The sequence below is a fragment of the Battus philenor genome, unplaced genomic scaffold (assembly GCF_028537555.1).
Source record: "Battus philenor isolate CCGP_79_NKW_IND1 unplaced genomic scaffold, ilBatPhil1.0.hap1 SCAF_8, whole genome shotgun sequence".
Taxonomy (NCBI): Eukaryota; Metazoa; Arthropoda; class Insecta; order Lepidoptera; family Papilionidae; genus Battus; species Battus philenor.
The window spans coordinates 11675414-11688410 of record NW_027181748.1 but is presented as its reverse complement, the minus strand read 5'-3'; the positions used below and the strand labels follow the sequence as shown (position 1 = coordinate 11688410).

Below are 12997 nucleotides of genomic sequence, written 5' to 3'. Positions count from 1 at the left end.
CAATTTAAATAAAGTGACTAGTGTTAGTGAGATCACTACATAGCCATTTGAACCTACCTCGTATTATATTCCTTACCATACATTATATTCGTCCATTTAATGAAGTATCACATAACATAGCCATTTGAACCTACCTCGTATTATATTCCTTACCATACATTACACTTCCTCATATTTCTCTAGTAGTGTTTTAAAAAAATTATTTTACTTGAAAGTAATGTGAAGATAAAACCATACATAGTTCTAAATTGACTATAATCAGGCAAAAGTCGTATTTAAAGAGTCTAAAGCCAAAATTTACAGATAAAACAAACTATGCTGACCTGTAGTGTGCATTTCCGATTTTATTTACTTGGACCTGGTGCAGGTAAGTTCCTTGTTATTTTATTTTAAAGTATAATAATTTCCTTACCTGCTATGTAAAATGACCAGCCAAGGCACAAGTAAATTGTATTATGAAGAACATTTAATGTTGGGAAGATGCAGGTGGGTAAATAAAACCGTAGCGCTTTTTATGAAAAGGTCCACAAATGTGGAGTTCGATTTATTCCTCTCTCACAAAGTCACACACTTGTCAACAGTTTAAATTGTTCCATAAAAAGTTTTCTTAATAGTCAATTGAACATATCAAATAATTTCATTTACACTGCCATGTTTGATATTATCAACCAATAACAATCATTCTGGAAACTAATATACTTCTAACATTTTTTCTTGCAATTGTTAAAGTTAGAGTTTAACTATTGTACATTTTTAAAAATTATATCTATTGATATAAGTGTATACTTGAATTGTATTTTGAGAAACCCTTTAAATTTATAAAACCCAAGTACTAATGTACTTATTTGAAATATGCAGTTGTATGTATTGAGGAAAATTTTGTGCACTTTGAAATATTTCCCAATAGAGCAGAAGTGTTTTTGCTTCATTATGCTTCAAATTATTAAAGTTAAAAGCAAAATTACATGCAGAAAGATATTTTTTTATTATTTGCATTAGGTTTAATAATTTTATACATAAAAAATATCTTTTGCAATATAAATTATCTCACCTAAAGGGAGATATAATAAGAAAAGGTATTTTGTAAATAAATCTCTAAATGTTAAAGGTAAATTTGTTAAGATAATTTTTGACTTTATATTTCAAAAGTCAACAAAACAAGGAGTAGGGATTTCAAAAACAAAAGTACCTCATGATACTAGTATATTGCCGATGATAAAGTTTATTGTACTTTATGCTTTGTGAAAAATCAGTGAAGTGAGTTTGTAAAAAGTTTCAGCAATTAGATCCTCGGACAGAAAACTTAACTATGCAGCGGTTTCCACCTCCATCGCTTCTTCTGCACCAGTTTTCTTTTTCTTCTTCTTGTTAGATTTCGCCGAGGAGTTCAGGATTGACTGATGTGTTCAAAAGAATTATTGAATTAGATGAAAATTAGTTTAACAATAAAATAATAAATGAAGCGTTAAAGCATCTTTATGGCAGACAAATTGTCATTTGAATTAAAAACCATGTGTATTATACACACGCGAGATAAAAACAAATGAATAGTAAGTATGATCATAATGAAGTTCGAAAATTAAACACCTTTTGTTAGTTGTATAATAAGATTTTCATATAAAAATTGCATCAAAAATTGCTAAAAAGAATAAATTACTTTATTTCATAGTTCTTATAAATTCAATTGTTGTAATTCTTCAAACTGAAGTGTTAACTGTAACAAAATCAGCTCAAAAAAATTACACATGATCTACCCTGTGCTTGTTCAGAATAGACTGTATAGTGATCTATTTCGAAAGATAGCAGGGCATTAATTAATATGATTAAAATGTTTTCTGATAACGTTTTTTAAGGTAAACGGATATTAGTGCTAAAAGGTAAAAAATGTATATTTACATTAAGTTCAGGATCTTTGATGGACCGATCACTCTTGCAAAGACTTTTGTCAAAAGGCAAACCAGTGATTCTGTGTGTGCCGCTTGGCAGCAGCAGAGCTGTGAATTTAAACTGAGCCACCAGCTCTCCAGGACGTTCATACAGCACCTGTGTAAACAAAATAAATGGAATTTATAAATTAAAATTTGTTGTTCAAAAAAAGCTTGACATTGTAAATGTATACAATTCATAAATATTCTATTTAAAGAATAATTAAAAAAAAGTAGAAAAATTGTGTAACCACCGGTGCTATGTACTTATTATTAAATTAGCGCTTTCTAGTGGAACTGGTACATTCATATTAATAATATGGTTGCTATTGTATAAATGCTAGCCTAAAAAGGGTTTTAGTTTGAATTTAATACATGGCAACATTAAATTTGTATTCATAGAGATACCAAAGTGAACACATCTTACTCATCTTCCTTTTAAGTTTCCCTCCAACACATACACATATCAACAAAAATACCTTTATCTTAAAATAGATGCCTTTTTTAATGTCTTTACATTTGCCAATTTATTATGATGTTATATTAATTTATATACACTACAACATCTGGTTGTTATTCAAAATGAGGATTAAAGGGTAAATTGTTTTAATTTTTTTGAGTAATGATTCGACGGCTAATATATTTATACATAAAAAATAATTACCTGAAAAGGCTCAATAAGCTTGTGGCTGACACATTCAAATACCCCAAGTCTTGCACTAGTCTCCTTATCAAAGCTACGCAAGTTGAAGGGCATTGACCCATGTTTGTTACGAACCTGTCAAACAAGTAATATTCAATAACTTTGATTAATTAATCCCTACCTATAATTAATTTCTATAATACATTTAGACAGCTTATTGTTGTAGTAATGATCTATACCAATGCACCTTATAAGTTCATACAATGGTTCAAACTCATTACAATAATATGCCCTGAATGAAAGACAACACAAAATTATTTTAATGTTATCGAAAGTATTCCCATTCAGGGTGAATCATTTTAGTATTTTTGGTAATGAAAAATAATTTGGTAATGAATACTTAAACTAGTATATAGCTTCATAATTCATTTGTAATATTTTATATTCTCAATAAATATTTTACCTCTTTGTAGAACGTTCGTGATGCCTTCAGTTTAAGTTGGTAAATTTCATCAGTTTTCTTGTAAATTGTACACCTTGTATCCATTTCACGACCCTGAAAAAAAATCGTGTTATACATAATAGTGTGTTACACATCTATAAATTGTAAAACTGGATGAATAATGAAGAATGTAATTTGAATGTAAGTAATTAAAACTGAAAAGTATAAGAATATAACATTTCAGAAGAGTAATTACTGTTTTTTTTCCCCTGAGTACTGCCAAAAGTGTAAAAGTAAACCAAATCTGGAAAGAATTCAGGGTCAAAAAAGACTTATAAGTTAGTTCTTATTAGCCTAGTTATTCTTACTTAAACATTTTTTTTCCTAATAAGTATTAATAAAGAGAGCCTAATCCAGCACATTCCAAATTTTGTAACATTTTTTAAATAAATTATTGCTGATTGCATGCAACAACACAATGTCATTAAGAACATTTATCACCCCATATAATGTTGTCCCTAAAGAGTATAAAAAAAAAATAAAAACTTTTGTCGCTTTTTTGTTTAGGAATAAACTTGTTATCTACAAACTAAATTAATAACATAAAGTGTTCGAAGTGCTCTTATATAATTTATAAGTGAGTTTTTGTACAATATTACTCACCACACCTTCTCCCGTGGAAACAAGCACATCCATTGCATAGACCTCATAAGTTTCTAATGTAGCCTTTTCATGCTCCTTGCGCTGGGCTTCAGAGGGATTCTGGATTATACTCTTCTCACCATCAATGCGGAATTGCTTTAACTGGTGCGAAAGCATACCTTCAACTGGTTTGCACCCATACTCAGCACTTATCTTTTGTACCACATCTGTAATTGCATGGTTCTAAAACAAAATAATATTTTTTTAAGTGTATGCCATGTCATAGTTGTTTCTAGTTTTAGACACCCACTACAAGGCACTGATTATACCACATTCGCTTGATGCTTGGCAGGCAGGCAGTGTGAATTATACAAGAATGTGTCTCAGAAATCAAACCCACAATCAATGATTGAAAGTAATATGTCCTTAAACACTTGTTGCCAAAACTTCTCATCAGTCAGTGAAGATAATTGGCTTCTTGGTTATGAATGTAGTTATCATTATTAAATCAAAATATTCAATACTATTTTGACTACATTATGTAACAATAATTTATCCTGAGCTTGTACCAAAATTAACTATAGCAGTTATATTGGAAAGATTCAGGATATAATAATAATCATAAGTTCAAAATATCATTTATATCAGTTTACAGATATTTTTAAGTATAGAATGAATCAATGAGAAAATAGAATCCAGTACCTCATTTCCTGGCCGCAACAATCTCAAGGCGGCTTCACTGGCAAGATATGCAGCGAGAAGTACGTCCGCCGCACGCCCTGTGACTTCTCCCCCACCAACCACCACTGTGTGGGCAACAACGGCAATGAATCCATCTATGTGTGCACCAAGATCTCTAAAACAAAACAATATATTAACAAAGAGAATGATCAAACAAATCTAAGTTCTTATGGTACCAAGATTTAAATTTTTCATTTGTTAATAATGTTAACTTTTAAACTTCATCTCTTCCGATAACCACATATTTTATCTGGCATGTGACATAATTAAAGTCTGTACAGTCAAATGCCAATAATTTAAGTCTGTATAGTCTCCAGGGACTGATAGCAAACAATATTAATTTTTATATTTAGTAATCTTAATTTAGAGAACATGTTTGAACAACAACCATTAATTTTTTGCACAGGTAGTATTGTACATTGATTGACACCATATGAACATTTACTTTAAGTTTTTACAACTGTAATCTCATCCAAATTTTTAATATTTGGATATCAAAAACAATAATTCCCAGACAAAAGTATTGTATTGTTTACTTTTACTCTCAGGTATTTCTACATATTCTATTTATTATCTGGAAATTTTTCTGATCCATTACAATTTTACAAATTTAGAATCCTTTCCCCATACTAATGTTGTATTTTTAATAATTACTGCACAGTACATTCTAAAGCAGGTGTTGGCAATTTGCAGCTTGTATGCTACTATGGTGCAGACTGCACAAAGAACTGTATTGCACAAAGCTGCACCTCAGGAATTAATCAAATATACTTATTTAAGTTTTGATTTTGTTATTGAGTATGAATTTATGGAAGTCAGAAGATTAATTCAAGCACCTCTCTGTCTAGGTGGAATTGTTAGATTCTAAAGCAGTATTTACACTCTTTTGTTATTGTTTTACAGATGATCATCTATCAATATTAACTCAAATTCAACAAACCCCCAACTTAGTTTTGATTATCAGTTTATTGAATTTCGAAATTTCACATTTAATATCGAGATATTCCAAATTTTCTTGCAATTTAAATTGATAATTAAGTTATAATGTCACTGAGGCTGATATTTCATGGAAGGAAAGGTTCTTTGTTGGGAATGTTTGCTCGGGCTCTCAATATGCTTTTATGCCTAATGTGTTGCACTGTGGACCAAACTTCCACTCACTCCACTTCGAAAATCAGTAGATAGAAGCGGAAAAACCGTTGCAACGTTTCTATTTTTGGATAAAGAACACCTGCCGAATACGTGGCATGTCTTCATCTAAAACATGTCCATTTAAGATAAATTACTATGAGATTTATCAAAAGTTTAACATCAAAATGCAATGATTAGGGTCAAAATAAAAAAAATGTTTCAAATGGATTAAATTGTATGTGTCATACTCACATTTTAGCAAGATCTCCTTGTTTTAAAATGTAATCCGTTTCACTGGGAATTGGAGAAAAATGGCAAATGCAATTGTTCACAGACACGCATGTCGAGAAAGCTATGCCCTTCTTAAAGTCCTTTTCTTTTTTAAATACCATAGAAGTCTCTTCTAATATTAACTTGTCACCAAATTCACAAATATCTCTTGCGGATGCATCAGGCACACATTTAGCAATTATCTGTTCTAAAACTCCTGAAAAAACGACACAATATTCGACATTATCAATATGAAAGTAACGTGAATAGCACAGATTTTATAATTCAGTTTAATAAAATATGACATAGCTTCTCGGCATCACATCGTCCGCATGGCGATGACACGCGTCCATCGGATGCAGAAGATGAAAATCATTTTTAAACTAAAAGGGCAACTGTTTTTTTAAGGTTTAAAATCTTGCATAACTTACGGTTAACAATCTGACCCGCTAATTTGTACTTGGTCACTACCAAGTCTTCTGCAATCGTTTTCTCGACTTCTTTATCGTCGGCCATTTCTATAAACTCTAGTTATGCTATAGTTTGGTTAAGCGGGTGCTTGTTTCCTGTTGGCTGATTCGTGAGATTTAGGTCACGTGATAATGACGTCATAATATAAGGTGGATACACGTTAACTATCAGTAGTGTTGTGCAAATTAATAAATACAATAAGTAAAGTTTTTCTTTCTTAGCAAATAGTTTTTAAGTTAATTTATTGTAAATCATTTATTTTTAAATGAATAAAAGTTTTTGTGTATACTTTCAGCAATATCATATACTCATACAGGTATTATAAATTAATATCTACTTTGGAAATAAGTTAGTAGATAATACCAAACTAAAGACTTCATTACTGATGATCACGTCAGTTTTCTTACTATGTTTTTTTTAAGGCTTGTAAATAGAAGTAATACTACGTTTTATAAAACACCTCTCCAAAAAATCGTGTTGTTTAATAATAATTAAGTCGGTAAGTATATTAAACCACAATTTGATTTCAGATTAATTGACTCCATATCCTAGTCAATCATGTTATAATTTTATAAACGTTATCCCTAAGCGGTAAGGAAATTTTAGAGCAGATCGTCTTTACTACTGACAAATGCAAATGTTGCGGTAGAAGTTATTGGTAGGCTTTTCATGTAAAAAGCAATAATAAAAAACTTTCATATTTGGCTCATTAATTATAAAACATTGATTTTAAAATCATTTACATAACGATAGTTTTGCTTTTGATAAAAAGTCAGAGAACCTATAATTGTTGGGTAAAATTCAAGGTACTAGCAATATTTGAGAACTGTCAATGTTAAATAGATTTGTCATATGTTATTTGTCAGAAGTTCGTGTTGTTGAAGTAGGAAATTAAACGATTTACTTACTCTGTTTTGTCTTTTTCGTTTTAGCATCTTATTGAAGTATTTAAATTATCTGCTCTATAAATTATTGTAATACGTCAATATTTCTTGGGTTAATAAGGTCTTAATCCGAATGTGAACTATAGAAATAGTTATTGAATAATGATAAATTTTCAATTAAATGATTTGTAAATAGTAGTTGAGCAGGCATAGTTAAAACCAGGTAGATAAGCCGCTAATATGGCCAACACTATTGAGGAAGTTAGGAAAATGTTAGAAGAAAAAATTATATTTGGTTCGGAACTTATTACACGAACTAAAACCATAGATGTAGATGGTAGTCTAAAGTTGCAACGGAAAATTCAGCAAGAAATACAATTTCTGAAGAGAGTAAATATCTGAATATTTTAATTATTTTGCATTAATATCTTTTAACTTTGATTATATTCTTTTTATTCAATTTTAGTTACAAAAGTCTGAAAAAATTAAAATAGAGCAGTTAGCTTGTTCAAATCTTAGGCATTTGAGTGCTATGGTAGAATGTGCTTCAAGACCTGGTGTAGTCTCTGTTTGCAAAATATTTCACATCAATGATGAAAACAAATTGTTAATAGATGTTATTAGTGATGAAGGCCGAACATGGAATAAAGGTATAAACATCAATCTTGTTAATATAGTCATATTTTTAATTCACTTAAATATTTTGTTGGTATTATAAAATTACCTGCTCCATTATTTTTAATTCACAGAAGGTTATACAAATATTAAGTGGCTATGTAATAGATACTAGGTGATGTTATATAGTAATGTGCTGCATATTTGTATCTCAAGTACATAGAAATTTTCATTCATATAGTGAAGTATAATATACTTATTATGATAATTTTATGAAACCCTTGCTTATGTGTGGTAGAATTATATGTATTATATTGAAGAGTTATGTACACTAGGTCAGCACTAGAAATAAAGTCAAGCTTGTTAGCATTTGTGTAAGCTTTTACAATAAACTCTCCAATGTTAACATTAATAGATAAACTATACCAATTATGAAGTACACATCTTTATAAATTCAAAAATTACAAGAATATAAATAAAATGAAAGAAAAAAAAAACAACAGAAGATAGTGTATTATATTGAGAGTGTGTATGGAGTATTTATGTTTAGTATGTGTAGAGTATGTGTGTAGTGTGTAACTACTGTGCAAAAAATAACTTTGTTGTAGGTTCTTGTTCAGATCAGAATGTGTTTTGAATCCTTGTAACTTTATAATAATTTTTAACTTAAACAGTGTTATTATATCAGAGGCCAATTTGTTACAAATTTCTAGAAAATTTTATTCTTCCGTCTTTCTTCTCTCTATAGACACTGGTGGTGACCACTGTAAAAGATATAAAATTGAAAATAACTTTTTTTTTCTCTAGCTTAATAATTTCTTTCAGTTTTACTTGCTTGTATAATTTCTGTATGTGCTTGCTATTCAGTCTTATATATTGTACAAAAAATGATTTATTACAGTAATAGCCCGCAATCCAAAATCTCTATCAGCTCTTAGTTCAGGAAATGCATCATATGGCGCTAGATCTATTGTAGATCAAGCAAAAGATTACATGGAGTGTGCTAAGCTCTATCCTTGCATGTATCAACCTCCTAAGGTTAGTTAAATACATTAATTACATGTTTTACACAAGTGTTTCCATTTTCATTTGTTTTATATCCCTTAATATATTCCCAAACAATAAATTTAGGCTTATTATTTAGCAAAGAGATATTTAAATGACAAATCAAGGAACCTTATTGCCAAGGATTTAAATGAAATGTCTTTTGATTATTTTGTTTTCATTTAAGATGTATTAGAAATCTATTAGAAAATATATATACTTAAATCAATATTGATAAACTTATGTTTAAATGGTGTGTTGTTGTGGAATCTCTTTCTGCTTTGTCTGCACAACTATAACACTGTGACACAGAATAGAGTTAAAATAAAGTTGATGACCAAAAAGAGTTCTGTTAAGAGTCCCAATATTTAATAAAAAAAAATTATCTTATGTTTTCGAATCCTCTATTTGTACCTGAGAACTTGATTACATAGTTATTAATTTTATAATTATATTTTTAAATCTAAATCCTTCTATTCCAGGTGGTGTTTGAGTTTGTTAGTGGAATAGAGGAGTCATTAGCTAATAAACTAAAATCTCTTGGGGTTATTGTTAAAGGTGAAATTCTTCCAAATTCTAAATATAGCAAAGATGATCAATGTGATGATTCATGGGAATCTAGTGAAGATGAGCAATTAGAAATAAGGTAAGTGCTCAGTATTTTGGAAATTTTTGTAAATTTCAGGTAAATTACAATAATTTGTAAAAGTTCACATTTCACTATGTTTATTATTTATTGCATTACTTAGAAATGTATTCATCATAGTTCAGGGCTACCAGTCTATGAAAAACATATTTATATGTGACCCAGTACTAGTCAACCACTAACAATATGCAGTCTGACTACTGTATATATATATGTGATTATTTCATATTCCAGTGAAGAAGCGGTCATTCAGGAAGTACCACAATGCCTCGAAAGTCAATTGGAAATTAAAACACTGAACTTGGATGTTACTGCTATGATGGCCTACGTCAGCAATATGACCAATGGCCATCACAATTATGTATTCAAGCAGGAAGTGTTAACACAGCAAGCTGCTTGGGAAGCAGAAAGGCCTGTAAAACCTATTTTAGAGAGATTATTTCAAGGTAAAATATATGTAATGATTTATAGGAGCAGAGAACCTTAGAGAGAGGTCAAGTTAAAATATAAATTAAATGAAATAAAAGACTGATGTGAAGGTACTTGGCCAATTAAAAATTAACACAGCAGTAAAGCTTAAATACTAACCTAAGGTCACTTTGCAGAAAAAGCCCTGATTCTTATATATGGTGGTTTTTAGTTTGCACATTTTTATTTATGATTTGATGTTAAATAACGCATCACCCTTTTTCATTACAAAAGTATTAAGCAATTATGTTCTCTTGCGGTAGCATGCTGTAGATACTTTGAAATTTGGTAACACAGCCATGTAGACGGCAGTAGTGTTTATAACACATACCACCCTGAGATGAGCTATCCCATTAATCACACAGCACAATCACATATTATTTCCATCCCCCAAAGGGCATGGTATATAATATGAAAATAATGACTTCAAAACTAAAAATAAAATAAATGTTTAAAATTAAAATCAAATAGATTTAAAAAAAAAATATTTCTATTTAAAAATTCACTTTTATACCTTATTGTATACTTCTGTATATATTGATTGTAAAAAATAGCTAAATTTAATTTTGCATTTAAAAAAAAGTGTATGTGTGTTGTATGTTTTGTTAAAATGTCACATTGTGAATCTTATTTCCAGGTAAAATGTTAGTATGCTGCAGGACTGCTTGGGATGATTTTGAAAAAATTATGAACACTTTGGGTGGCCCATCAGAAAAGACAAGAACGGCGAGACTGAAAGAAATGGTCATAATATACCCTGATGATAGTGGTGGTAAAAAATTATTGTTGTAAGGTTGCAAGAATTCACTTTACCTGATAGTAATTGATTACCATATTTTCCATTTAATTTAATTACAACATTCTTTATTGATAAATTAAGAAAAGGCCTATTTTTTATTTCATTTTTCGTTTGTATGTCGATTTTTTCAAAGTAGTTTGTCTTCTCTTCCAGTCAACAAACAGTAAAATATGAATTTTAGTTATATTTTTTAACTACACACATACTGGTTCACAGTATTTAATGTGATTATATTCATGAACATACAATGCTTAAGGCATATAATTATGATGTTGAATATTTGTAGTTTGTTACAGGTAAAGACGATTACCCGAGACAAAATTTAAAGGTTAGAGGGCATGTGCGGTTACGATCCAAAGTAATATTCAATTTTGGACATCGAATAAAGGCACTTACTGTATCTGCAAATGAAGGGTTTGTGAGGGCAGCTTTACAACAGGTATGGGTCATTCCTTTTTTCTATGTGAAATTAATTTTAAGTATGTACCACCAACTGCAAATGTTTGTAGGTTTGATCTGATCTTAATTTTAAAAAAGAAGAAAGATTCAAACTTTTACAAAATCTATTAATGATTTATACTTATTTTGTTACAGGGTGTAACATATGCGGCTTTTATACATGAATCACGAGCTCTTACTGAAGGGAAGGAAGAAAGCGCCACCAAAATTCCATTATGATTTTGTTTTATTGCTTAAGTTCTTTTCATAACAAATTAAATGATTATAAATCGTAACAATTTTCATCTATTCATTTAGTCGATTATAATTTTATATTATGATTTATGAAGTAACAGACGCATAGTATCGTAAATATTATCATGAATAAAAGAAGAAATGTACAGTATTTTCTAAATGCAACATTCCGCTGGAAAGATAAAATTTTGGTTAAAAAATATTGTAATCTTTTATTGTGAAACTTTAAAATAATATGCATTGTGATTATCTTTTTATAAATTGCCATGAAAACCAAACCCATGGACAATTGACCATTAGTATAAATTCAATAAAATCTTTTAGCAACTACAGGATTAATTTTAATAGTTCTTTTATATTGTAACTTGATATTTTTTTTATATATTATACATTATATGGTATATTTAAACAACTGCTAAAGTATATCTGTAGCACCTCATAACAAAATTCCCTCAAACATGTTTGTTATTAGAATGTATACATCATTTTTCGCTGCTGAACCAAAAATCTCTGACATTTGACTTGTTGACAGTTATAATAAGAAATAAGGACTATTGCCCCTTTTAGTATTTATTACTCCAATTGGTAACAAGATTAATACAATTACATAGTCTATAACACTTGTATACAAATTCCTAAAATATATAAAACTTTTGTTTTATTAGTTGTGTTATTTGTACCAATTTAATAATGGCTACACTTATTTCTATAATCTTGTTTTTAGAATTACCTGCTTAACAATCCAAAATCTGTTAATTCATTAACTGTTAGGCGGAAGGAAGTTCGCAGGGTCAACAAAATCATAAATGCTTCCATATGATGTTTTTAGTAATAACTAATAATTTTAAGTAATAATTTTAGTAATAAAAATTATATCAAGCACTTGTGTACACTAAAAAATAAAGTCTATTGCTTACACAAATGTTTTATCACCTATGACCTATGAGTTTTGTGCTACTTTTATTTTGCACTCTGTATCCTTAGTACATTTACTTATGATGACATTTGTAATTCGCGGCAAACTTACTGAATGTATAAAAACGTACGCACGAAATATAACGACCGACAAAAAGTCACGTAGGTAGAGAGGGACGAAGATAGTGCTCTATGAAGCCGAAATTAGCCGATTGTGTCTTTCCAAATGTCGATGTGAAATATTTAGCGCCGGGTACTGTATTTAAGTTATGTTGCTGCTAATGAACCCATTGCTACACAATCAGCATTATTCCGAAAGTTAATTGTTTGTATAAGTATGATTTTTAATTAACACATTTTTCAGTTTTCAAGATTTAAACATACAATGAATGATCAATAAATTAAACATATTTTTCAGTCTAGACTTCTTTTCTGCAAAATCAATGATAAGTGTTAATGTTAAAGCTTCAATAAAAATTATTAAGGTTGTATCAACCGCTACTTATTTAGTTAGTACTGCTAATTTATTAAAATATTTGTTAGTCACATCTGAGCACAGAAGTTTACTCGAACGAAATGAATAAATGGTGGCAATAATCCTTGTATTATTAGCGATGCTGAAGTCGTCATTAGCGTTTTCATGTTCACCTTATTAAGGTGACAAAACA

At 29.6% G+C, this 12997-nt stretch overlaps 2 protein-coding genes across 7 annotated transcripts; one reads left to right on the top strand and one right to left on the bottom strand.

Moving 5' to 3' along the window:
* Positions 1 to 509: 509 nt before the first annotated feature.
* On the bottom strand, positions 510 to 6387 carry LOC137931486 (proliferation-associated protein 2G4). Of its 2 annotated transcripts, XM_068774882.1 has the most exons (8): positions 6226 to 6386; positions 5777 to 6011; positions 4355 to 4508; positions 3674 to 3895; positions 3032 to 3124; positions 2590 to 2703; positions 1897 to 2043; positions 510 to 1397 (listed from the first exon to the last, which is right to left on the bottom strand). In XM_068774882.1, the coding sequence occupies exons 1-8, from the start codon at positions 6308 to 6310 to the stop codon at positions 1308 to 1310; spliced, it is 1140 nt and encodes a 379-aa protein (XP_068630983.1). In that variant the 5' UTR covers positions 6311 to 6386; the 3' UTR covers positions 510 to 1307. The 2 variants fall into 2 exon arrangements, with proteins under 2 accessions (XP_068630983.1, XP_068630984.1); XM_068774883.1 differs by lacking the exon at positions 2590 to 2703 and having other exon boundaries at positions 6226 to 6387.
* A 756-nt stretch (positions 6388 to 7143) lies between these two features.
* LOC137931637 (UPF0415 protein C7orf25 homolog) lies at positions 7144 to 11458 on the top strand. Of its 5 annotated transcripts, XM_068775099.1 has the most exons (8): positions 7144 to 7539; positions 7616 to 7799; positions 8666 to 8802; positions 9291 to 9454; positions 9689 to 9900; positions 10560 to 10694; positions 11018 to 11160; positions 11316 to 11458. In XM_068775099.1, the coding sequence occupies exons 1-8, from the start codon at positions 7390 to 7392 to the stop codon at positions 11397 to 11399; spliced, it is 1209 nt and encodes a 402-aa protein (XP_068631200.1). In that variant the 5' UTR covers positions 7144 to 7389; the 3' UTR covers positions 11400 to 11458. The 5 variants fall into 5 exon arrangements, with proteins under 5 accessions (XP_068631200.1, XP_068631201.1, XP_068631202.1 ...); XM_068775100.1 differs by lacking the exon at positions 11316 to 11458 and having other exon boundaries at positions 10560 to 10710; positions 11008 to 11129; XM_068775101.1 differs by lacking the exon at positions 11316 to 11458 and having other exon boundaries at positions 10560 to 10710; positions 11018 to 11095.
* The last annotated feature ends 1539 nt before the right edge of the window (positions 11459 to 12997 follow it).